This window comes from Myotis nattereri (assembly GCF_964212035.1).
Source record: "Myotis nattereri genome assembly, chromosome: 9".
In the NCBI taxonomy this organism is placed as follows: Eukaryota; Metazoa; Chordata; class Mammalia; order Chiroptera; family Vespertilionidae; genus Myotis; species Myotis nattereri.
Genome location: NC_138084.1, coordinates 6,275,563 through 6,299,218, shown reverse-complemented (window position 1 = coordinate 6,299,218; position 23,656 = coordinate 6,275,563). Strand labels below are relative to the sequence as shown.

General features: G+C 55.8%; 1 protein-coding gene across 1 annotated transcript; it reads right to left on the bottom strand.

The window, feature by feature from the left end:
• Positions 1 to 2,128: 2,128 nt before the first annotated feature.
• Positions 2,129 to 21,895, bottom strand: SYT12 (synaptotagmin 12). Its single transcript, XM_081098128.1, has 8 exons — positions 21,646 to 21,895; positions 15,652 to 15,708; positions 12,025 to 12,218; positions 8,633 to 9,025; positions 7,235 to 7,450; positions 6,444 to 6,564; positions 5,388 to 5,521; positions 2,129 to 4,182 (listed from the first exon to the last, which is right to left on the bottom strand). The coding sequence occupies exons 2-8, from the start codon at positions 15,683 to 15,685 to the stop codon at positions 4,009 to 4,011; spliced, it is 1,266 nt and encodes a 421-aa protein (XP_080954254.1). The 5' UTR covers positions 15,686 to 15,708; positions 21,646 to 21,895; the 3' UTR covers positions 2,129 to 4,008.
• Positions 21,896 to 23,656: the final 1,761 nt, after the last annotated feature.

Below are 23,656 nucleotides of genomic sequence, written 5' to 3'. Positions count from 1 at the left end.
AAGCCTCGACCTCACGTTTACTGAGCACCTACTGTGGGCCAGACACTTGGCATGTGTCATTGTATTCCATCCAATGAAGTATGTATAATTCTTATACTCTGACAATCGAGGAAACAGGCCCAAAGATCCCACAGCTGGTAAGTGGAGGAGCTTGGGTTCTAACCCAGGCAATGGGGCTCTAGAGCCTCCAGACACAATCCCCAGAAGTCAGGGTATGGGGGGCCGCTAGAGACTTTTTATCCAATGTGCTCATTCTTGGGGAGGGGCTCAAGAGGAAGGGACTTATCACACAGCAAGTAAGCAGCAGACACAGGTGTGTGGCAGGCAGAACCCCAAAGGGCCTCTTCTCTCTAGTTTTCTTCTGTCGGGCTCCCCAAGACCAGCCCAGCCTCAGTGGCCATTTGACTGGAGCCCAGGGCCGGGGACGCAGCCCTCTGCCCCTGCCTCCTCTCCTGCCTCACCATTATGGACCCTTCTGGGTCGAAGGAGAAGGTTGATGATGGGGTAGGAGAGGGTGGGGAGCGAGGGAGCCCTGTGACCCAGTCTTGGTGTTTATTTAGCCTTTTGGATCGTCCCTTCCGGTGTCTGCAGTCCCAGACGACCGCAGGCAGGAGAGAGCAAGGAAAGTCGGAGCTGCAGGCACTGCGGGCGATAAACTGGCTGGTCCTGCTCCTCCCACATGCGGGCCTGCCTGGCCAGAGCTGCCGGTCAGGTCTGCAACCTCCACACCTGTCCCCTTGGGTGGGGCTCAGTCTACCGCTGAAGGCTCCCTGACCGAGGGGGCCTGGGACCTTCCAGGCAGGCCCATAAGCCCGGGGTTGGAGGAAGGGGGAAGAGGCAGAAAGAGATGGGAGCAGCTGGGTCGGGGCCCTGTTGAATGAACTTAAAGGCAGCCTGGACCGCCCCTCACGAAGCCAGAGGAGCCTGCTGATGTCCCTCGTTTCCAAAGCTGCTTGGAGTGTTCGCCTTCCTGCCTCCCTCCTTCTGACTTGCTTCTGCCCAGGACTTGTCTGTGGCTCCCCACTACCAGCAGGACAAGGACCTTCGGTCTCCACCCGGACACGAAGTCTCCTCAGCTCAGCCACCCCTGGCCTCTGTCCCTAGACACATGCCACCCGTGTGCAGGCAGTTCCCCTGCCTGGAGGCTCCTCTCCCTCCTCCTCGTGTCCAGTCTGCCTGCCCTGCAGAGCCAGAGCTCATGTTTCCATGGCCTCTGAGCTTTCCCTGGCGTCAGCCTTCACAGGCTCCTGCAACAGCCTGGCTGGTTGGTTACCTGCCTCCCCTGTGCTGGGACGGGGTTCCACAAAAGCTCTTCACAGTCAGGCCTTAGAGTGGGCGGGCCCCCGGGGGGTGCTGGGGATGTCCACCCAGATCCTCCTCCTCCCATGCTTTGCTGTGATCTCTCAGGGGAGGTCCGGGGAGGAGGAAACCATAACAGCCTGGGATCCAGAGGGACTTCTGTTTCCCCTCAGCCCCACTCTTCAGGAGCTGGGGAGGGGGCAGTGCTGCCCAGTGGTTAAGAGCATGAGCTCTGGTGCCTGAGCTTGAATCTCAGCTCTAAGCCTTTTAGGCTGTGTGATCTTGGGCTAGTTACCTAACCTCTCTGAGCTTCAGTTTCCATTATCTACAAAAAGGAGATGAGACAGTACCTACCTCTAAGTGTTCGAGGTGCAGGCTGCACACCAGCATTCACTGACTCGTACAGCCCTTCTGCCCCAGACCTTTCCTCTGGGTCTCTTCGCGCCCATCCTCCCATAACGGCTTTAGCGAGGTTGACATATCAGCCAAGTTTTTGTCCACCCCTGCTCCTGCCCTTTTCCGTATGCCCTTCCCTCTGCCAGGAATGCTTCTTGGGCCTTCTCCACCCTTTATGGCTTTATGCTACTTCTTGCCCTGAAGGCTCAGTTTGGCAACACCACCGGGAAGCCTTCCTTGATAGTCCCCACTGCCATCCTCCCCACCAGGTCTGGCTCATGGCCCCTTGAGTTTCCCAAGCAGTATGACGGCATTGGTTCTAGTCATGGTCTCTCTAACCAGATTGGGGTCACCCCTCCCTGCCCCTCCCCCAGCTCTGGGCATCCCGCAGCAGGGGCAGCAGGGGCCCAGGCCCGAGTCCCTGGTTCCTAAAGCAGAGATGAAGGTGTTCAGGCTGAGCAGGGCTCCTGGAAGCCCCCTCCTTCCTGCCCCAGCTTTATTGTGGTTCTAGAATCATTCCAGTCAGCATACTCAGTCCCCACCACGCCCATCAGTGCACAGTCAACATGTCATGCAGTTAGAGGGAAGGGAAGAGAGGGAAGCGGGAAGCATGGCCTGCACTGCACAGCCCTGGGGTAGGAAGAGTCTGGGCTCTCCCTGGCTGCACAGGCTCGCCCGCTGTGTCCCCGGACCCTATGCTGGCCTGGGCCTCCCACTGTGGTCCAGCCACCCTCTCCTGCCACATCATTGGGGATAACCAGTGGGCCTGGGTGTCCATGGCTCACCAGGGCCAGAGGCAGCCAGCCCAAGAGCCCATGTGCTCCCTATGAATTGCCACATGGAGTAGATACTGCCTCCCCCCCCCCCCCCATCCCTTTGAACCAGCAGGGACGTCCAGCCCTCAGCTATGAGGTGCACGGCTGCCTGTGGAGGATGGAAGCCGCCTCGGCCAGTGACCCTTCCTCCCGCTGGGGGTGGGGCAGAAGCCAAAGATGATGCCTGTGAGGGTGACAGCCAAGCCCCTTTCCTTTGGAGCAGGACCCCTCTGGGTGCCATTCACACTCCGAGCTTCCCCAAGCCGTCAGGCCGAGGCTAGACTCTGGAAGCCACAGCTTGCTCGCTGCCCCGGCTCCCTCTCTCCCCGACTGGCTTCTCCTGAGGGCTGTCCCCTGACACCCCGTGCCCTTGAAGCCTCATCTCAGGGTCCTGCTTTGGGAACGTGCCCTAGGAGCCACCGCCTTCCCAGCCTCACAGTCCGTCCTGACCCCTCCTAACTGTCCTTCGATGGCACTGCTCAGGCTGCCCCTCCCTCCAAGGCCCAGCCCAAGGGTCTCCTGCTCCATCCACCGTGTCCTCTCAGGGGCCTGCAGCCCCCAAAGGCCTCGCCCACAGATCCCCTGCTGTCTGTGTTCTGGCCGCCCACCCCCCCAGTCCCCCCCCAGGCTGCGACATCTCTGCCCAACAGGGCCTGGCCTGAAGGACTCCAGCAAACGCCTTGGAGCCAAGGCCTGGAGTGCGAGGGACTAAACACAGGGCCTGGGTCCGGGCCCCTGGGTCTCCTAAGGGTCATGGTTCAAGGGAGTAGGTTTCAGAGGATGACGCCGAGCCAGTGTCCCATGTGGCCTGCGGGGCTCTGCTCGGCCTGGTCTCTTGGTCTCTTCTCCTGCCCGGAGAGGCCCTTGTGTCCACCACAGGGGGCTGAGGACTGTGTGCAGAGAAGCCCACGTCCCTAATGCTCAGGCTGGGTCATTCTGTTCTTTTCCTTGTCCCTCAAGCCACAGCTCCCATGTCATCCTGCAGGCCCCGTACCCTCGCCCCCCCACCCCCTGAGCCCTGCCTGGCTGGGCCACCATTCACACTGAGCAGATCACCAGGACAGAGGCTCTTGTCTTCCTGGCGCCTTCGAGGTCTGTGCCTTGTTCATGTCACGCCTGCTGGTGCCTGCACAGCGCCCGGCCCCCCAAGACTTGCTCTGTTCTAGTGTCTGGCCCAGCGTGGCGCTGGCTGCCCAGCCAGGGTGGGATATGAGGAGCTCTGAGGCCAAGGTCACTCCAGGCCGAGGGGCAGACCGGTTGGGGGATCTCAAAATGGGAGAACAATGGGTCAGTGTCTGGCTACAGCTGGTCCTCATGGGAGAAACTCTGGCTCTTTCTCCACTGCAGTCTAGATCGAGGGACCGAGTTGGCTCATGGGGAGTCCACGGGGGGACCCCAGCATTCATGGCTCCAGCTGGACAATGGAGAAGGGTGTCACCCCTGAGCTTGCACCAGGCTCCAGGCAGCTCAAGTGCCCCTCCTGGCCTTGCCCCAGCTGCTAGTTTCGCCGGACGGGGTGCCACATGGACACAGGCCTGCGCAGCGTGGCCAGCATCTGGTTCCAGTGTGTGGTGCCCATGCCACTAGCTGACGGCCCGATGATGACATGGCCTATGTTGTCCCCATGGCCATCACTGCTGCTCTCAGCCACCGTCACGCGGAGAGACAGGTCCTGAGGAAGAAATGACGTGAGTGCTGGGGACCAGGGGCCGTGCCAGAGGTCCTCCACGGCTCCTGGGCCCCAGCGGGTGCCAGGCACGGCTCTCTACATCCTCATCTCTGATCTGCCTAAGCCCACAGGCTTCTGTTGCTGCCCCCTGAGTTAGAATGTAAGGTACTTAGGAAGGTGCCCGTGCACAGTCAGGCGTCAGAACGCCTGCTGTTCCTCCTAATATAACCGTAGGTTGGACACAACTGAGGAAGGGAAAGTAGTCAAGCTGAAACTAGAGCCCAGCCAGAGCTTCCCAAGAAGTCTCTGGCCCTTGGAGGCTGTGGCATGGTGGCACTATGATCACCCAGGGGGAAGCAGGGCCAGATGGGCAGCCTGTCCCAGGAGGGTGGCAAGGCAAGGCAGCAACACCCAGGACCACCCAGAGATGCTGAGATGTTTGCCTGGGTCAGGAACACCCAGACTGAGGCAGACCTCTGGGCTCTCAAATTTAGACAGGGTGTCCCGGAGGGGAGGTTAAGGGGGTTTCTGTGCAGCCCCAGGGCTAAGAGGAAGCTTCGGCTCCTAGCACAAAAGGACGTTCTCACTGTCGGGAATGCCCGGGATGGAAGTTGGTAGTGAGGGGAGGTGGTGAGTTCCCCATGCTCTGAGGAATGCAAACAGGACCACTGGCGTGGCCAGGTCCTATCTTCTGCAGTCTCCCCGCCGTTGGTCTGTGATATCTCTGCTGGTAGGGGGTGACCTCCTGAAGGCCACAGGGGTGTGGGGAGCTCAGCAGAGCCTCTGCGGGTAGAACCTCGGGAGATTTCGGGCAGAACTCTGCCCTTGGGCCAGCCCTGGCTCATCCCCAGGTCTCTGTAGTTTCCTCCCCCGGGGAACTGTCTTCCCCCAGACTTCAGCTTAGCTAAGCCCTCCTGCAGAAGGTGGCCCTGACCGCCCACAGCTGGCATGCTCTTAGTGGATGAGGACTGCTTAGGGACCTTCCTGCCTGTCCCCTGTAGGCACCCAGGAAGCAGGGCCCATGTGCCCAGCACCCACCCTAGGGCTGGTATCTAGTAGGTGCTAAATAAATGCTTCTTGACTACGTGGCTTGATGCAAACCATCAGCACCTGCAGGAGCCCCGGGAAGCTAGGCTGCAGGGGATGAAGTGGCCCCAGAGCCGCGGGGCGACCTGGCCTGGCCCCCGCCCCTGCGCATTTCCCCTCACCTGGAGCACAATGGCTGGCACCGAGAAGATCATGGCTTCATTGAACACTGGGTTGGGGTCGTCCCTCTTCACAGCCGTCCTCTTTTTGCTCATCTTCCTCCCATCCTGCAGTAGGTACACCTTGACGTAGGGGTCTGGGTGGACGAGGGGGTGGCGGTGAGGGCCAGGGCCGCACTTACCTGACACAGCCCTGCCCATCGCCGTGGCCCACTAGCTCTAAACTGCCCAAACCTTCACGACTGCCATTAGCGCCGGCAGTCCTGCCGCTGTTCCTTTATTTCCCATCTGATGGATGAGAAAGCTGAGGCTCACACGCAGAGGAGGACAGCTGGGCTTCGGACACGGGCAGTGTGCCCCCCAGCCCAGAGCGTGTTCCTCACACACGATGCTCAGGGGACTTGGCAGACCCACCACTTTTCCTTCTATAAATGGTCGGAGCGCAGCCATCAGCTGAGTCACCCGGCACCTGCTCAGCGGGGTTTGACTCAACGATGCGGGGCTCTGAAATAACAAGTCTCCGTCTGTCCTCACCTACCGCCCACTGGGTATCCTTGCTGCACCTGCCTGGACCCCGGGTTCTCCCAGGCTCCAGGTGGTTGGGCTCCCCAGTCCTCTGTCATCTGTTACCTGGGGCTGGAGGCTCCTGCAGACCCGGGGCATTGGGTCCTGCCTGGCACGCACACCATCCCAGTGGCCCTCGCCCCCATTTGAGATCTGGAATGCGGTCCAGCCTCTGGGCACGGAGCCTCCACCATGAACTGCAGTTCCGGGAGGTGGGTGCCCACCCTGGCTCCTTCCCAGTGCCCCTGCCTTCTGCTCTCAGATTCCCATCTCTCTCCCTGTAGGGGCTCCCTGCCTCCCTCTGTGGTTCCCGTGTTTCCCCAGCTGGATGAGTCTTCCCGCTGTGCCCGGCTCCTGAGCTCAGCCAGAGCTGGAGGTGGGGAGCCTGGCGCCGTGCCCCACACCTACAGATGTGTCCAGGCGCCCAGGGCTTAGCAGCTGGACCACAGGCGCCACCAGCCCCGCGGAGGAGCCAGGCAGCCAGCTGGGCCTTACCCGCTGTGGTCTTGTCACTGGTCCAGATGAGATTCTTGGCCTTCACCACGACCACGGTGAGGCGTTCGGCCGTGGGGAGGTAGCTGAGGGAGAGCAGGATCTCGCCCACAGAGTCGGCGGCCTGCAGGGCGGGCAGGTGGCTTAGAGGACTTCTGTCCCCTGACAGGTCCAGGGAAAGTCAGAAGCTTCCTTCTCCACCGAGAAGCTGCTGTTCTTGGGGCCCCTCCTACCAGGGCATTGGGAAAGGGCCTCTCCCCACTCCGTGAAGCAGGCACCATCCCTCCCTCCCTCCCACCCACCACCGTGGGTCCTGCCTTGGAAGGAAGGCCGGAGGTTGCCTGTCAAATGCAGCATCCACATGCAGCGACGTGGCCAAGGGGAACATTCCGTGGCTGGGGCGCATGGATCGTTTATGTAGTAGATCATTTGCTTAAATAACAGTAATGCTCCTAAGCACATCCACTCTGACACAGATAAAGGTAAACTTCAGCTTGGCCTCTGTCTGAAATACCTCACGTCAGGGCCAGGGGAGTACTCCCCTCACGGAAGCCCTATAGGGGTAGAGCTTCTACAGGTTGGGAGGCAGGAGCAGCAGAAGAGCTGTAAACAGTGGTCAGGGTGTTTCTCCTCTGCATGCAGTGAATGGAGCCTCCGTGAATGTGGCTCAGGTCTCTGCCTGTCATTTCCTAAAGATGCTGGTGTTTGGGGAGTTGGAGAGGACAATGGGGTCCCTCCTCTGGAGAGTGCATGTGTGACACTCCCTGCGCGGGTGCACGGGTGGGCAGACTTACCTTGTTCTGATCCTGTAAGTAGAGCCAGCCGCTGAAGGGCTGCAGCGGAAGGTCAAGTACGGAAAGCTTCAGCTCCACCACGCCCGTGCTGACGTTCCGCTCATCCTCATCGATGCCGAACACCGAAAACCGCAGGCTCTTCTCCTCCAGGGCAGCAGGGTCCAGGGGGGTGGAGAACTTCTCGTCGAAGAAGATGGAGTAGGCGTTCCTCTGGATCTGCAGAGAGAAAGGGCCGTGGAGGGCGCGTCAAAGGTGGGGAGGGGGTGGCAGCCAGGGTCCGGTAGGCCATGGCAGGGGGAGAGCACTGGATGGAGAGTCTGGGACCTAGGCTAGAGTCCTGGCTCTGCTGTCCCCACAACCCCAATGCTAATCCTTCTTTGGGTGGCTCAGCTGTGATGGTTTCAAAGCCCCCTATTGTCCCCTCAGTGGGGGCCAATCTATTAGCCTGGCATTGAAAGCTTACACAATCTGACCCCAACTAAGTCCCGACCTCAGTGGCCATGGCTCCATAGAACCCTCACGACGCATTAGCTGAGCCGGTCTCTGTTATTCTTGCATGTGTCCAAGTCTAGCTCTGGGCCACGTGCAGTGAGTATGGATAATTGTGGAGTCCAGAGCCATTGATGTCCCAGCCCCCAGAGCTGCCTGAACGTTGTGGGATGGACAGACGGATGGAATGACTAGGGGAGGTTGCACTGACTTCGTTTCCAAGCCCATTCCTGCCTGGTGGGTTCCACTGGTCTCCTCCCAGGAAGCTGTGGGCAGGCCCCTGGGAAGGTGCACTTGCGGGCACTGCTCCTCTTCTGTGGGAAGCTGCCTTAGTCACTGCCTGGTGATATTTAAAGAGAGGAGCCCTCATTCCTGGTACCTTGCCTGAAGCTGGGGGGCTGCCCAGCCTGCGGCAGCCACCCACTCACCGGGATCGGCTGGGCTGGGAGGTAAGAAGCCTGCCTTCTTGGGAATAAATCTACCAGCACCTCCAGGTTCCCTGAACCACACTCTTGGATGACTGCCTGGGCTGTGGGCAGGCTCCTCTCTGCTCTCTGGGAGCCATGTTCCCTACCCAATCGCTTGCTTGAGAACTGAGGGCTCCTTCTCCCCTCTCTCCCCCTCTGGGGGAGAAAGCCTACCTCTGGATCCTGACCTCAGCATTCAGGGTCTTCATGATCTTCAGTTACGTCTCTCCTTCCTTTGGCCAAACCAGCCTCTTGGCTGTCCCCTGTCCTCCCTATAGTCATCACCTTGGGCTCTGGGGTCAGCATCCAAACCCGCTCTCCAGCGCCCTCCTCAGATCCTGCCTGGCTCTGCAGACCGTCCTGCAAGGTGTGGGGGGTGGGGGTGGGGTGGGGTACTGAGGGCCTGAACACACTTCTGCTCCACCCTGCAGCTCCCACTTACCCGGGAAATGCCTACGATCTGCTCCTCAGGCAGCAGGCTGATGCGCATGAAGCAGGACTCGAAGCTGGTTTCCTCCCGCTCCAGGAGGTCCTTCCCCTGCAGCACAGCCACGTGGAGGGTGTGGGAGGCGGCGTCGTAGTCCATGCTCACCTCCACCTGGCCCAGCGTGAAGTCCTGCCCAAAGGTATTGCTCACGGAGGAGATGGAGTTGACGGAGTCCACTGACTGGGACTTCCGGAGGGTCCCGTAGGGGGCCAGGTCCAGCTCCCGGCCCATCAGCTCCAGGGGCCCCAGCTCGCTGATGGTCTCAAAGGTGTCCTCCATGCTGAGGCTGCCTTTGCGACTGGGTGGTCCCCGAGTGCTGGCCCGACGGGTACTCCAGGCAGGCACTCTCTGCAGGTGAGAAAAGGGGGCAGGGGAGCATCACAAGGGCAATGGTGTTGAGAGGGCAAAGAGGTACGGCAATCCCTGCTCATTCAAGGCACCTCCAGGTTCCCCTTCTGCAAAAACGGGGCGCGTCTGCGTTCAGAGGGCCCCCGTTTTACGTTATTCACATCACTCAGTGCTCTCTGTCACCAGGATGCAAGAGAGCATTTTCTCAAAATGTTTATTTGTAAAGACTGCGTTCCCTACATAGAGATGTGCACTGCAGTGATGTTTATAAAAAGGAAAGAGAGTTAGCAATCTCAGTGTCCAGATCAGCTACTCAAGAGCTGATCAAGCAGCCTCGAAGGAAGTTTTCAAAAATGTCTGCAACATGAGAAAACTTTCATGTTGGGTAACACTCACCCTCATATTCAAATTTTTTGTCTACATTGACCTTGATATTCGAGAAGACAGAAGCCTCTGTACCACAAGCATCTCCCCTGTTGCTGTCATTACCACAATTTTAATGCCCCCCCAAGTTTCCCCCTGAGTAGGCAGCCATAATTTATTTTACAATTCCCCCACTATTAAGCATTTATGTTGTTTCTCTTTTTCCCCCAACTATAAATAATGCAGCCTTGAGTAGCTTTTGTAAAATCCTGACTTAGAGAATACAGCCCTTTTGAAAGCGTTTGACACTTGTCACCAAAATGCTCTTTGAAAATGTTGTGCCAATTGACAGTTCCCCCAACAGAGTGACAGAGAGTCCTTTCTGAAACCCCAAATGAGTCAGCATGTGGGACCCGGATCTGGGAACAGATTCTGGCTGTGCTCTCTGGTATCTACATCATGTCAGAAAAATTCTCTGCCAAGTACCAAGTGATGAAACAGTCAGCAATATATACTGAGAGCCCTGTACATGTTTGTACTCCCTGAGATGGTCATTCAAGATCTGGGCATCTATTCAAAGTACATAATACCAATGAAGACACAATTTTACCTATAAAACACTCACCGCATCATTCGTGATGGCATGTAGTAAATCATGGCAGATAAATAAAGAGGAATGTTACATAGATATTAACATGATATTTATAATGGGTGTTCCACAACATGGGAAAATGCTTCAGGTATAACTGAGATGAAAAGTATAAAATTCTAGCCCAGCTGGTGTGGCTCAGTGGTTGAGCATCAACCTATGAACCAGGAGATCATGGTTTGATTCCCGGTCAGGGCGTGCAGGAGGCAGCGGATCAATGATTCTCATCATTGATGTTTCTATCTCTCTCTCTTCCTTCTCTCTGAAATCAATAAAAATATATTTTAAAAAATAAAATTCGAAGTAGAAATGACACTCATTGTGTAAAGACTATGCATAGAAAAAAGACTAGGTGCGGGGGGTTAGATGAAAATATTGGAGCCCTAGCTGGTTCGGCTCAGCGGATAGAGCATCGGCCTGTGGACTGAAGGGTCCCGGGTTCGATTCCGGTCAAGGGCACATGCCAGTGTGTTGCAGGCTCAATCCCCAGTGGGGGGCATGCAAGAGGCAGCTGATCGATGATTCTCTCTCATCATTGATGTGTCTATCTCTCTCTACCTCTCCCTTCCTCTCTGAAATCAATTAAAAAATATTAAAAAAAGATTTTAAAAAAGCAAAGTGGCTGTACTATTAAAAAAAAAAGAAAACATTGGAAATAAATAAATAAAAATGCTAATAATGAAAAAAACGGTTAACTCTTTCTTGCCTCAGGGTGGTGGCATTTGGGAAAGAGGATTTTCTTCTTACAGTGGGGCCTTGACTTAGTTCGGAGACCGAGCTCGTTAAGGAGGTCGTTAACTCAAATTACTCTATCAACTCAATGCAAAAAATTGGCAGAGAGACAGCTGGTATCTCCAAAAACTCGTTAGTCGGGACACTCGTAAGTCAAGGCCCCATTGTATTTTAATAAGCACTGCCTTTATAATTATTCACAGTCTGTATATACATTTTATGAGACGCACTATATTTTTCACAGGATGGTTTTTAAAACTGAAACCATTCATTCATTTATTCATTTAACAAGTACTCATGGATTCATTCAACAAGTAGGCACTGGGCTAGGCTGGAGATTTGAAACAGGACCAGGGCCCTGTTCACAGGAGGAAATTAACCAGGAAGGAACTCGGTGGAGAGGGAGTGGAGGTTGATCCTGGGAGTGGACAGTGGGGGTGTGGGGCACACAACTCCGTGTGCACCTACAAGAGGGGAAGTCTCAAGAGTCCTTAAAACCACAGGAGGAGGGGTATGCAAGCATGTAGCCTTGAAAGTAGCTCATCTTGTCTTGCAGTTTGAACAGAAGGGCTATTTGAGTCAGAGAAGCTAACCCTCTCAGGGTTTAATTACCAGGTGCTGCTTATAAATTGTGGACGGTTACAATAAGGAAAAGGAGGCCCTTTTCTTGTCTGCACACTCACGAGTGTTATTGGTGTAATTAGCTAGTTATTAACAACGTTAATAAAAGGAAAAAGAGCAAGGGAAGCCAGAAATGGTTGAGCATATTCAGCTGGGAAGGAGGGGCCTGTTTGTTTCACCAGCTTTCACATAGAGCAGCGGTTCTCAACCTGTGGGTCGCGACCCCTTTGGCGGTCGAACGACCCTTTCACAGGGGTCGCCTAAGACCATCCTGCATATCAGATATTTACATGACGATTCATCACAGTAGCAACATGACAGTTATGAAGTAGCAACGAGAATAATTTTATGGTTGGGTCACAACATGAGGAACTGTATTTAAAGGGCCAGGAGGTTGAGAATCACTGACATCGAGGGAATTGCAGCATTGTCCCTCCAAGGGGATGAACACTCTCCTTCCCCCTCCAGGACTGGGTTGTTGGGGGGTGCAGGGGGAGCTAGGCATATGCACAGAAGTCAGGGTGGTGCAGGGGAAGTGCTGGCCTGTCAGTCTAGCTCAGGGAACAATGGATTTGCTAGGAGGGCTGCCCTCCCCGACACACACAAACACAAAACACAAGAGCAGAAGCCTCACCTTCTGCCTGGCCTCAGCGTAGGTCTCGCCATACTTCTGCTGAAGGTACCTGTAGTTGTAGTTGGGGAATGGGGAGGGGCTGGGGAAGCTACCCGATGTCCAGAGCTTCCACAGGCTCACAGCTGCGATGCCCAGCAGCGCGAGGGCCCCCGCGGCGTAGACACCCACCTCCCAGTCAGGGGGGCTCTTGATGACTACAAGGCAAAAGCAGCCTCTCGTTAGTGGGCCCCGGGGCCCCTCTGTGGTTACAGACCCCACCCGGGAGCAGGTGGTTTAGCACTGACTTACTCCCTCGCTGGATGCGTAGTCACTGAGTGCCTGCTGTGTGGTAGGCTAGGGGCTAGGGGCTGGGGGACATGTTAGTAAGAAGGCACTCTTCTGTGGTGTCTGCTTTTATCCTCTTTCCCACAAAAACAGACATTTCTACCATGAGTGACACTTGACTAGAACAGGTGAAGAGCTGTGGTTAACTATTCATTTGGCTTTAAACAAATAGGGTTGTTCTTGCCTCTATGAGTTCTCAGACCTCACCCTTCAGAGGACCTCTGGCTTCCAGATCATCAAAGCAGCCTTTTGGGGTTTGGGGAAAAAAGGAAAAGGATTTGGGGGACAAAAAATGATCCCATTTTTACCTCAAACCTCACCTAGAACAACACAGTGTCCATTAATAGATGGATGGGTAAATAAAATATAGTATATCTATGCAATGGAATAATACTCAGCAATAAAAAAGAATGAAGTACTGCCCTGGCCAGTGTGGCTCAGTTGGTTGGAGTACCATCCTGTGTTCCAAAGGGTCTCAGGTTCAATTCCTGGTCAGGGCACATATCCAGGTTGCAGGATTGAGGGCATGTGCAGGAAGCAACTGATCAAGGTTTCTCTCTCTCTCCCACTCTCCCTTTCTCAAGTCAATTTTTTAAAAAAAATACCTTTAAAGGAATGATATACTGTTATATATTACAACATGGATGAACCTTGAAATCAATCATGTTAAGTGAAACAAGCCAGATACGAAAGACCATATGTTGTATGATTCTATTTATATGTCCAAAACAGGCAAATCTATACAGGCAAAAAATAGATTAGTGATTGTCAGGGGTTAGGGGAATAGAGAGGAATGTGGAATATGGGGTTTCTTTTAGCATGATGAATATACTCCGAAAATTGACTGTGCCAACTTTAGCCAGAATTTATGCTAAACATATTCTGGAGAAGGGTGGGCCCCCGCCTGCAGCCCTGGCATCTATCCAGCACTTAGCACCCTGTGAAGTCTCTACCTCTACTTTCTAGAGGAGACCTGCGGCTGAGGCAAAAGAACACACCTATCTATGGGCTCAAGGCCACAGGGGTGGGAAGTCCAGGTCACCTAGCCCAGAGGTCGGCAAACTCATTAGTCAACAGAGCCAAATATCAACAGTACAGCAACTGAAATTTCTTTTGAGAGCCAAATTTTTTAAACTTAAACTATCTAGGTAGGTACATGGTTATGAACTTAATTAGGGTACTCCTAAGGCTTAGGAAGAGCCACACTCAAGGGGCCAAAGAGCCGCATGTAGCTCGCGAGCCGCAGTTTGCCGACCACGGACCTAGCCTCTCTGGGCCCAGTCTCATCCGGAAAAAGATGGCCACCAAACACCCCCATCCAGTGGTGCTACCCCGGGGATTTATTCTCAGGGAAACGTCCCCACCGGTTTCTCTCTGGTGGGAGTCACCGGGCCGTATTTATAACAGCAGCCATCTGGAAACAGCCCGGAGGTCTGACCCCGGCCACAGGAGGGACTGGCACTGGCCTTTGAGGATGACAAGGATGCCAGGGTGGTGATGTAGAGAAACCTTTCGGGCAATGCAAAGAGAAAAACATCAATCCCCAACATGGTATAACAACATGCTTTTGATGTAAAAATCACACATCAAATGGCTAAGGCCTGGGCGGACTAGGGAGGAATGAGAAGAGCAAGAATTCAGGATGCAGGAGCTGGGAGCAAACACTATTTACTTCTGACTTCTGTTGCTGGAATGTAATTTGTGGTCTAAATGAGGCCACAGCAAGGATCTACAGCGGGGCTCCAGGGCCAGTCCTGCTGAGGTCAAGGGAGGTCACGGTCGTCCGGGGAGGCTGGTGAGTGGGGGGATGGGATGGGAATGTACCTGCTTAATTGCAGAGTGAGGGGCATACGTGAGGGGCTCCTGGTGAGACGTGCACAGTAGGGCCTGGATGTTGGTAGGGGCAGGTCAGTGGGCGGGCACAGGCAATGGGCACAGCAAGGTAGCCAAGCAGAGCCAGACTCCTCTGGGAGTGAGGAACCCAGGGAAAGGAGGGACTGAAGCCGGAGCCCTGGTGGACGGAGGGCATGAAAGGAAAAGCCTCAATTGAGACTCATTTGTTTATTCATATCCTGGGTGCCAGCCTTAGGACACTATGGAAGAATTCCCAAGGGAAGAGAGGTCTAGATTGAGAATAGAAATAAGGACCAGGAGGAGTTGGAGATCTAAGAGGTTCCCTTCTATTTCCTATTTGCCTGGCTCTGTTCCAAGCACTTCATATGTATTAACCCACAGAGTCCTCAGAACAACTGTGTGAGGGAGGTTCTACTATTATCCCCATTTTACAGACGAGGAAGCTGAGGGACAGAGGAGATGTCCACTGTCAATCTTGCTGCAGATCTGTGCTTGTAACCTCCACAGCACATCTGAGGACTCAGCCAGGGAGAGGCAGGAAGTACTCTAGGCAAAGGGAACAGCATGTGCAAAGACCTGGACTTGGGGGAGAGTTATGTTTCCACTGTGTTGGGCACTTTGCATAGGTTAGCTCACTGAGTCTTCCCAGCAGTCCTTGAGGCAGGCCTCACCAAGTAAATGGAGGCTCAGAAAGGTTCCATCACTTGATCCAGGCCATGCCAAGACCTGGGAGCCTGCCGGTGAGAATCCCTGGCGGTGGCTGGGAAAGGTGGTCCCTGTGCACAGCTCAGCCCTGGGCTGGAGGCCGCGCTAGGGCAGGAGCTGAGTGATGGGAGCCGACAGGAGACCTGGGCTCATGTCCTGACTCTGTTCCTTTCTCACTGACCCTTTCCCTCCTGAGCCTCCCTTTCCCCATCTGCAAACGGGGACAGTAACGTAAGGAGAAGAGGTGGGGAGAAGTGGGTCTGGTGTCATCTGATCCCATTCTCAAGCTCGGTGCCTGCCAGGGCACACAGGGAAGGCGAGAGCTGCATCCCAGGTACTTGCTGTCCCTGGTTTGGGCGATCTCTGAGTTGAATGTCCTGTGGATCTCACGTCAACCTTCCTGGGTTTCCTCTCACTTGGCTACTTGAGAGGCTCCAGGAACGGCCCTGGCAAGTGGAGTCTGTGTCACAGGCTCATCTTTAGGGAGCAGCGGGACATGGGCCTCCTGGGGGACCCCCTCGAGTCAAAAGGAGGGAGTCACTTCCACAGAGGAAGCCACTGGAGCAAAATGATGAAGAGATTTCAGACTGGTCCCAGCCCTGTGTCCTCAAGGCTAGGTGACCTTGGGCAAGTCACTGATGGACCTTCCCAGTAAAACAGGGCCGTGATGGGCGTCCCACTGACACCCGCACCCCAGGCCTGGCGGGAGGGTCCTGTGAGACGCATGCTTGCTCTGGGACTCACCGCTCAGGTGGTGTTCCGCCACGTCCACGGCCATGATGCCCGCTGCGGTAGCTGAAACTGGAAGGGAAAAGAGAGTCAGAGGAGAGGGCTTCAGTGGGCCCCTGACCCCTACCCTGTGCCCTGGCCTGCCGGGTGCCCTTGGGCCTGTCATCCAGAGCTCACACTGAGCCCTGAGCAGGGCCTGGGCAAAAGTAGGTGGTTTTTATTTTATTTTTTAAAATAGCCAATGTAAAAATTATTATTATTAATTTTTAAAAGATCTAGCTGGCATTATTCAACAATTCATGAATTGGGCAGCATCCCACCAAGTAAATAGAAAGTGCTCCCTATTGTTATTTTTTAATCGTCATCCAAGGATATATTTTTATTGATTTAGAGAGAGAGGAAGGGGGAGACAGAGAGCGAGAAACATCAACGTGAGCGAAACATAGATCTGCTGCCTCCAGGATGCACCCGGACCAGGGATGGAATCCACAACCTAGGTTCGTGCCCTGACCAGGAATTGACTCACCACAGCCTTTTGGTTTATGCGATGGCGCTCCTTCCAACGGAGCCACCCAACTAGGGCAATTTTTATAAACGGTGTCTGGAGTTTTCTCTAAGCAGGCAAAGACTTCACCTCAGGGTTGCCAGATAAAACACACGATGCCCAGTGACATTTGAATTTCAGAGTCATTTTTACTATAAATATGTCCCAATATTGGAACCTACTTACACTAAACACGCGTTGTTTATTTGAAATGCAGAAGTTGCTGGGCATCCTGTATTTGTGCACCCCTGCTGCCCTTCCACCCTGCCAACACCAGGCTGACGGCACCGACTCTGCTGCTGTAGAGGTTTGTAGTCAGGAGGCCATAGGTTGGACCACACAGCCTAGGTGTGCAGGGGGCTAGCGTGTCCAGGTTTGTGTACGTGCACTCGGTGTTGTTTGCACAACAAAGACATCGCCTAACGACGCACTTCCAATCATTAAGTGACGCATGACTGCGCTTCCAATGCTTTTGTTTAAGCTGGAAAAGGAAGGCTCCATCTCCACAATATCCTATTCCCCGTCCTTCCCCTCCCCACTCCACCCTCCAAGGTCTAGAAGCTCATACAAGCCATTACCTGAACCCAGGGCCTGCTCATGGTTTTATTATTGTTGTTGCTAAGAAGCACATTTGCTCACAGACATATTCTAAATGGGGTGGTGGTGGTGGAAAGGGGAGGCCGGGATGAATTGTATGGGTCTCAGTTCAAGGGACAGAGAAAGACAGGATAAGCCACACCCAGCGTTTGTGTCCCTCGTGGCTCAAAGAGGTAGCACAGACAGGTGAGGTGGGATCAACAGGGGGTGCGGGGGTGAGAACTGTGGAGTGCTTGCCGATTAAGGGATTGAGTGCTTTTCTGTTCCTGGGAATGCCAACCCAACATGGCTGGAACTTCTGGCTCTTTAAAGAAAAAGCCTGGATAGTTTACGTACAGTTTCTTGATGTTTAAATGTTGCACCAATTCACAAAAATGTACACACCACTCAGGCACAGTGTGAATAAAAAGCTGCTTGGCCGTGGCTGGCCTGTTTGTAACCCCTCCAAGCATTCTGTGGGCCCCCCACTGGGACTGAGGTCCAATCAGAGGGCAAACACTTTCCTGGGCATTTTACAGAATCCGGATGTTCTTCCCAGTCGGTGGCTTTGGGGCCGAGAAGTTGAGGTGCCTCGATCCAAGTAGGGTTATCCAGAACATATGGGAGGGCCTCCAGTCCCAGGCGGGAGGCCTCAAGAAGCAGGGTTGAGCGGGGCCCAGGGAGAAGCCTCCTTGTCCCCAGCTGATTGCCCCCACTCCCTGAGATGTGGGTTGTCATGGTGATGGGAGGGAGGTGCTGACTCAAAGCGGAAGCTCATTCCTGGGACCTGGGCTGGAGATCATGATAATGATAGCGAACCCTGCCAAGCACTCCTTACACCCAAGCACAGCCCTAAGCACTTTGCATATATATTACTTATTTAATCCTCTAGCAACCCCACAGCTAGGTACCATCTCTGGTTTGCAGAGGAGAGTCCTGAGGCATGAAGGTAAGGTTGTTTGTCCCAGGCCACACAGTAAGAAACTGTTCAATCCAGGCCATCTGGCTCCATGCTCCTACCTCTGTGCCCAACTTGCAGGAGGGCACATGGTTTCAAAAGTCTCCTGAGAACTTGCACACCCAATAGGACACTGTGTCAAAGCCCAAGGTGGCCCTAGTTCCTGGCAGAAGGGAGTCTGGGCGTACCGAGACACATGTTAACGTGAGCACACCCGTCCCAGCCTGCCTCTGCCCTGCTGGGAATCCAAAAACGCCAGTGGCTTTCCTTCCTGCTCACCTGGCACAAGCTGACTTTGTGAGAGTGGGGCCGGCCCTACTGGGATGGCCAATGCCAGCAGCATGGGCTGGGGATGTCCCTGCCGCAGGTACACATGGTTCGGGACAGAACCTGCTGTCAGATCTCTGGCTGTCCACGGGCTCCCATTCCTCTAAGGCTGGTCCAGCTCAGACCCCAGACCCCCACACTGCGTACCTTTCTTCTCCCTCCCCTCATCACAACCCCCTCCTCCCTTTGCCTGGGAGCTGTGATTTCAGCGAAGGTGTGAAGGACCCCGGGCCCACCAGGCCAGCAGTTCCCACAGGGCCCGAGCACAGCTGCCCTCACTAGCTCAGAGCCTCGGTTGCCCTATCTGTAAAACAGGGCTCCTAACTGTCCTAGCCGGGTCCCAGGAGGGTGGGATGAGAGGTAATGTGGTTGGGCTTGGTCAACATTGGCTACAGTGGTCTTGGCCTGGCCATTTGTCCCAAAGGCCCCCCTGCCCCTCTTTTGAGCTGTGGAATCTCATGGGCAGCATGGCCAGCCTGCAGATGTGTTTCATTTGTCTTAAAGTGACTCGTCAACATTTAAAAATTGGTAAATTTCCCATTAAACATTTATATCTTAAATAAAATAAAATAAAATAAAAAGCCCTGGCCAGCTTGGCTCAGTGGATAGAGGGTTAGCCTGCGAACTGAAGGGTCCCAGGTTCGATTCCGGCCAAGGGCACATGCCTGGGTTGCGGGTTCAATCCCTGGTGGGGGGCGTGCAGGAGGCAGCCGATCAATGATTCTCTCTCATCATTGATGTTTCTATCTGTCTCTCCTTCTCCCTTCCTCTCTGAAATCAATAAAGAAATATATTTAAAAGAAAAATGTTGGATTTCTTACGTGTAAACCATATGGACAAATAATCTTAAATGCTAATCTCCTGATTTGATTGGTGTCCCCCACCCACCTGGTTCTTCCGTTATTTAAGAAAAAAAAGAAAGAAAGAAAGAAAGAAAGAAAGAAAGAAAGAAAGAAAGAAAGAAATTCTAGCTTCCTGTTAAGAGTCAGATCTGGGGCTAGCAGGTCTGTAGCCCCTGGAATCCCCGAAGACAGCCCGAGCTGGAGCTGAGTAGGCTCTGCCCCTTCAGACAGGGCACTTGCTCAGCGGGCCTGGACCTCGCTTCCCTCCATTCGCTGCCAGACCTGAGGGCTCCTGGAAACATCTCCGTTCAGGAGCCTGGTAAGCAGGTCTTCAGATGAGCTCGGGAGGTTCAGGAAGGTTAAGTGCGTTGCCCAGAGACAGCAGCGGTGGAGCTGGGCCTGGCAGCCATCCCTGCCACCTAGTCCAGTGCCTCTTCTATTAGTAGCCACAGCCCCTGTGCCAAGGACTTCACCGCCCCCAAGACCCCTAGGGAGCGCATCCTATTATTAACCCCACTGCACAGAGGAGGACAGCCAGGCTCAGAGAAGGGCAGTGGATTAGCCCCAAGTCACATAACCCATCAGCAGAGAACAGAGACCGAGCCAGATCTGGCTCTGCCTCAAGCACCCTTCTTAATGGCAGTACTCACTGTGCCCGAGACCCCCTGGCTCCATTTCACTGTGCCTGGACAACCCCAGCAGGCTCCCGCTGGCAGCCTGGTGGTCTGCCAGGTAGAGGGGCTGCGGCTTTGGCTCAGAACAGGATGCTGAAAAGGCATATCCAAGGCCAGGGCAGCCTGTGACCAGAGCTCCCCCAGCTTCTGACACACAGGAAATGGGGCTCAACAGGGGTGAGGGGGGAGCCAGAGCTGTCCCAAACCCGCATCTGAGTTCCTCAGGTCATGTCTCCTTCCTGGCACCGCTCCCCACCCAATCTATTCATTCCAGCTCCAAAGCCCGAAACCCTAACCTGCATGGAGCGTGCTCATTAAAAACAGCTCAGTGTTCAAAACCAGGCTTAATCGTCCCTACCTGGCAATGCCTGTCTAGTGCTCTAAGAATCAGACACAATAGATGCTAAATTCCTACCACCATGCCTGGCCCGTAGTAGGCACACAATATAGATCTGATGATTGGATGGAGAAACGGACCCCCATTTTAAGGATGAAGAAGCTGGGGCCCCTGGTCACTCAGCATCTGAGTAACAACACTGGGACCGGAGCCAAGGAGCGATGGATCTGGGCCTGGGCTCTTGGCCACCATGCCACATCCTGACTAGGCTTTTCGGGGGTGGAGGTGGGTGGGAAGAACTTCCACTGGCCTTGCAGAATCTGACCACAGTCAAGGCCCCCTCCGGAGCTAGTCAGAGAAATGGCTTTCCAGGAATTTTGTGCCTTTGCAGGGGCCTGGGGGCCCCATGGCTCCGCTCCTCCCACCTCGTTTCCTTGCTCATTGTGTCTCCGATCACAGCTCTGGTCAGCAAGGTGTTCGCTCCCCGTCCCCTCACCCTGAAGCCAGCAGGTCATGGGGAAGATGGGGGCTCCCAGGCTGAGAAGCTCCGTAGGTTTGAGGTCCTTTTCAAGTGCTCCCATTTTCTGAGAGTCCCACATCCGACTACTCATCCTCCCCAAAGCCCACAGAAACCACAGCACAGATGGCTAGGGCGGTGGTGGCTGGCATTTGCTGGACACCACTAGGACTCGCCAAACCCTCCCTGCTGCCCTTTGAGGGGGCTGCAACATGGCCCATTGCGTGGGTAAGAAAACGGAAGTGCAGGAAGTGACCTGCCCACAAGCACCAGAGCTGATAAGAGGCAGAGGGGAGGGTTGGACCCCAGGCTGGGAGCCCCCATTCTCCCAGGCTGACTTGGGAAAGATTTCATCTTGGGGAGGTGGGGGCTGGCTGAGTTACCTGGAGTGGATCGCAGGCCTGGTCTGGGTGCAGTTTCCCCATTTTTAGTAGGAAGCACAACAGCTGCCCTCTCTCTGAACCTGTCTCCTCCGGGTGGGGGACGGGCTGATGCTTCAAGTGCGGGTTTCCCAGGCGCTCTGGGTGGGGATGGCCTCACTGACTGAAGAGGGGGCTCGCAGTCCCTCTCAGCCCCTGGAAGGGGGGTCATCAGATTCTCTGGCTCAGGGTTCCTCCACCCAACAGCCCTGGCTCCAGGCTCTCAAGTTCCACCCCACCCCCAGCCCATCTTCATCCCAAATCCACGGTCTGTCGGGCAAGTTCCCTCCACCAAAGAGCAGCGGAGTCCAAGGTTCCGAGGGGCCCCTGGGATGCCCCAGACCCAGGCGGGTGACATGGGCGGCTGAGGCTCCTTCCCTGGGCTCCCGGGCCTCCAGGCGGCAGGGTGCGACATGCCTCTTAGGGTTGGGGCACTTCCTGAAGAGCCCGCACCCCTGCCTCGGGAACCCCCAGGGGGTATGAGGAGGGGCGTGTGGGGAGCAGTGGGGACAGCCAGGGTGCTGTGAATGTGAGCGCGGTGCGCGTGCAGCGCGGGCGCCGGGGAGGCGTGTAAATGGCCGGGGAGCCGCGCGTGTGCACACGCGGAACGGACGTGCGGGGCGCTATGCGATGCGCAGTGCGCGGGGTAGCCGGGCTGGGGAAGGGCGCCCGGCGTGCGCTGTGCCGGGCGTGCGTGTGCAAGCGGCGCGGGTGTGCAGACGCGCGGAGCCCGGGGGTCCTCAGCACGGGGAGGGGGCCCTGCGTGCGTCGGCGCGCCGTGCGCTGGGGATGTGGGGGCGGGGGGGCGTACTCACCCCGACTCCGCCGACGAGCCGCCGCTCCGGCTCCGGCGTGGACACTGGCTCGGGCTCCCGGTCCCTGGCCGGCTTCCTGCAGCGCGCATGCACCGGCGGTGAACCCGGCGGTCGCCCGCAGCGCCACCCTGCAGTGTCGGCCGGCTCCCTCCGAGCAGCGGGGCTCGGGCCGGGGGCTCGGCCGGCCGGGCGGGCGGCGGACGGGAGCTGCGCCGCAGTCCGGGCACGCTCCCAGGAGCCCGCTGCGCGCTCCCTCGCGCTCCCGCCCGCCCGCTCCCTCTTTAATTTAAAGCGACAACCCCGAGCGCTCCTCCTGCTCCGGGGAGCTGCGCGGCGCTTCCGGGGCCTGAGCCGAAGATCCCCAAGCGCGCCTCGGCGTCCCGGGCGGGGTCTCCCGGAGGCCCAGCCCAGCCATCACTCCCAGGCCCGGGGACCAGGTGGGCATGTGCTCGCCAGGAGCCCGAGAGGCAGGCCGAGCACTGGGCGCCGAGTCTAGCCCCCGCCGCCGCACCCGGGTTATCCTGTTCCCTTTCTGGGCCTCAGTTTCTTTTTCTGTAAAGCATCCTGACACTGCGCCCTCCCCGCCCCAGACCCCGCCTCTGAATGGATGCTTACCTTCTCCCGCCTTGACTGGGCTGTTTCCGCAGGCCAACATCCTCTCACTTAATCCACTCCGTTTTTCACACGAGGAAACAGGCTCATAGGTGAAATGACCTCCCCCAGGTCCCAGAGCCAAAGGTCAGAACCAAGACTAGAACCCAGGCCTGTGTAACCTCGAAGCGCTTACTCTTAACCACTTAGGGGTCATGCTTCCTCTCCCGAAGGAGTGAGTGAATCATTCAATCATTCAGGAGGTGTTTATGACGCCCCCGCGGGACCGCGCGGTGCCAGGTGTGGGCGATCCCCCATCTCCCGGGAACAGCTCCCACCCTGCCCTCGCAGTCTGATGGGGAGGCGCTCACACATTAAGAGGGGCTGGGCTCTGCGTGGGACGGTGCCACCTGCTTTGGGCACAGTAACCGGGAGAGCGGGCTTAGGTGGGCACCTGAGGAGGCCTCCTGAGGACTTGGGGTGGGGTAGGGAAGCGGGGTGAGGACCTCAGGAGGGGAGCGCCCGTGCAGAGGTAGCAGTGGTGCTGGACCACGAACCCTCCAGGCCTCTGGGGCTGCCCTCTCGGGAGAGCTGGGTCTGTGCTGGCTTTGTGGGGAGGGGCCTCCTTGATCTAAAAGGCCGTGCCCAGGGGAGCCATTAATGCAGTTCCACTCTCACCCACAGGGGGCGCCCTTGTTTTCCGTTCATTTTCTGGACCTGGAAGAGGAAGAGAAAGTGAGTAATTATACCCTTTCGGCCCGCAGTGGTTCTCAACCTTCTGGCCCTTTAAATACACTTCCTCATGTTGTGACCCAACCATAAAATTACTTTTGTTGCTACTTCATAACTGTCATGTTGCTACTGTTATGAATCATCATGTAAATATCTGATATGCAGGATGGCCTTAGGCGACCCCTATGAAAGGGTCGTTCCACCGCCAAAGGGGTCACGACCCACAGGTTGAGAACCGCTGCAAAGTTTAGAGGGAGAGGCTGGGCACTGGGTCATGGGCTTTCTCTGCCATGGTCATTGCACTTACTCTTCACAGTCACATGCAGTTCGGTAAGACTGAGCCCATTTCCCACACAAGGACGCCTGGCTGAGGAACGATCGTGTGCCCGGTTTGGGAAGGACACACTCTGATGCGGGCTTCCTCTGGAGTAGCAAAGAGCTGAAGCTGAAGCTGGTCTGGCTCTGGGGTCAGCCTCCCGGGCTGAGCGTGAAGGGAGATCTTGTCAAGTTCAGGTTTAAAAAAACCCTTCAAGCCCTAACCAGTTTGGCTCAGTGGATAGAGTGTCGGCCTGCGGACTAAAGGGTCCCAGGTTCGATTCCGGTCAAGGGCATGTACCTTGGTTGTGGGCACATCCCCAGTAGGGGGTGTGCAGGAGGCAGCTGATGTTTCTCTCTCATGGATGTTTCT

Coding starts and splice junctions, on each gene's coding strand:
- SYT12 (XM_081098128.1), bottom strand. CDS start 15,685: ATGGCCGTGGACGTGGCGGAACACCACCTGAGCG. Junction 7,451..8,632: donor AGATCGTAGGCATTTCCCGG/GTAAGTGGGAGC, acceptor TTCTCTCTGCAG/ATCCAGAGGAACGCCTACTC. Junction 6,565..7,234: donor ACTTACAGGATCAGAACAAG/GTAAGTCTGCCC, acceptor CCCGCCCTGCAG/GCCGCCGACTCTGTGGGCGA.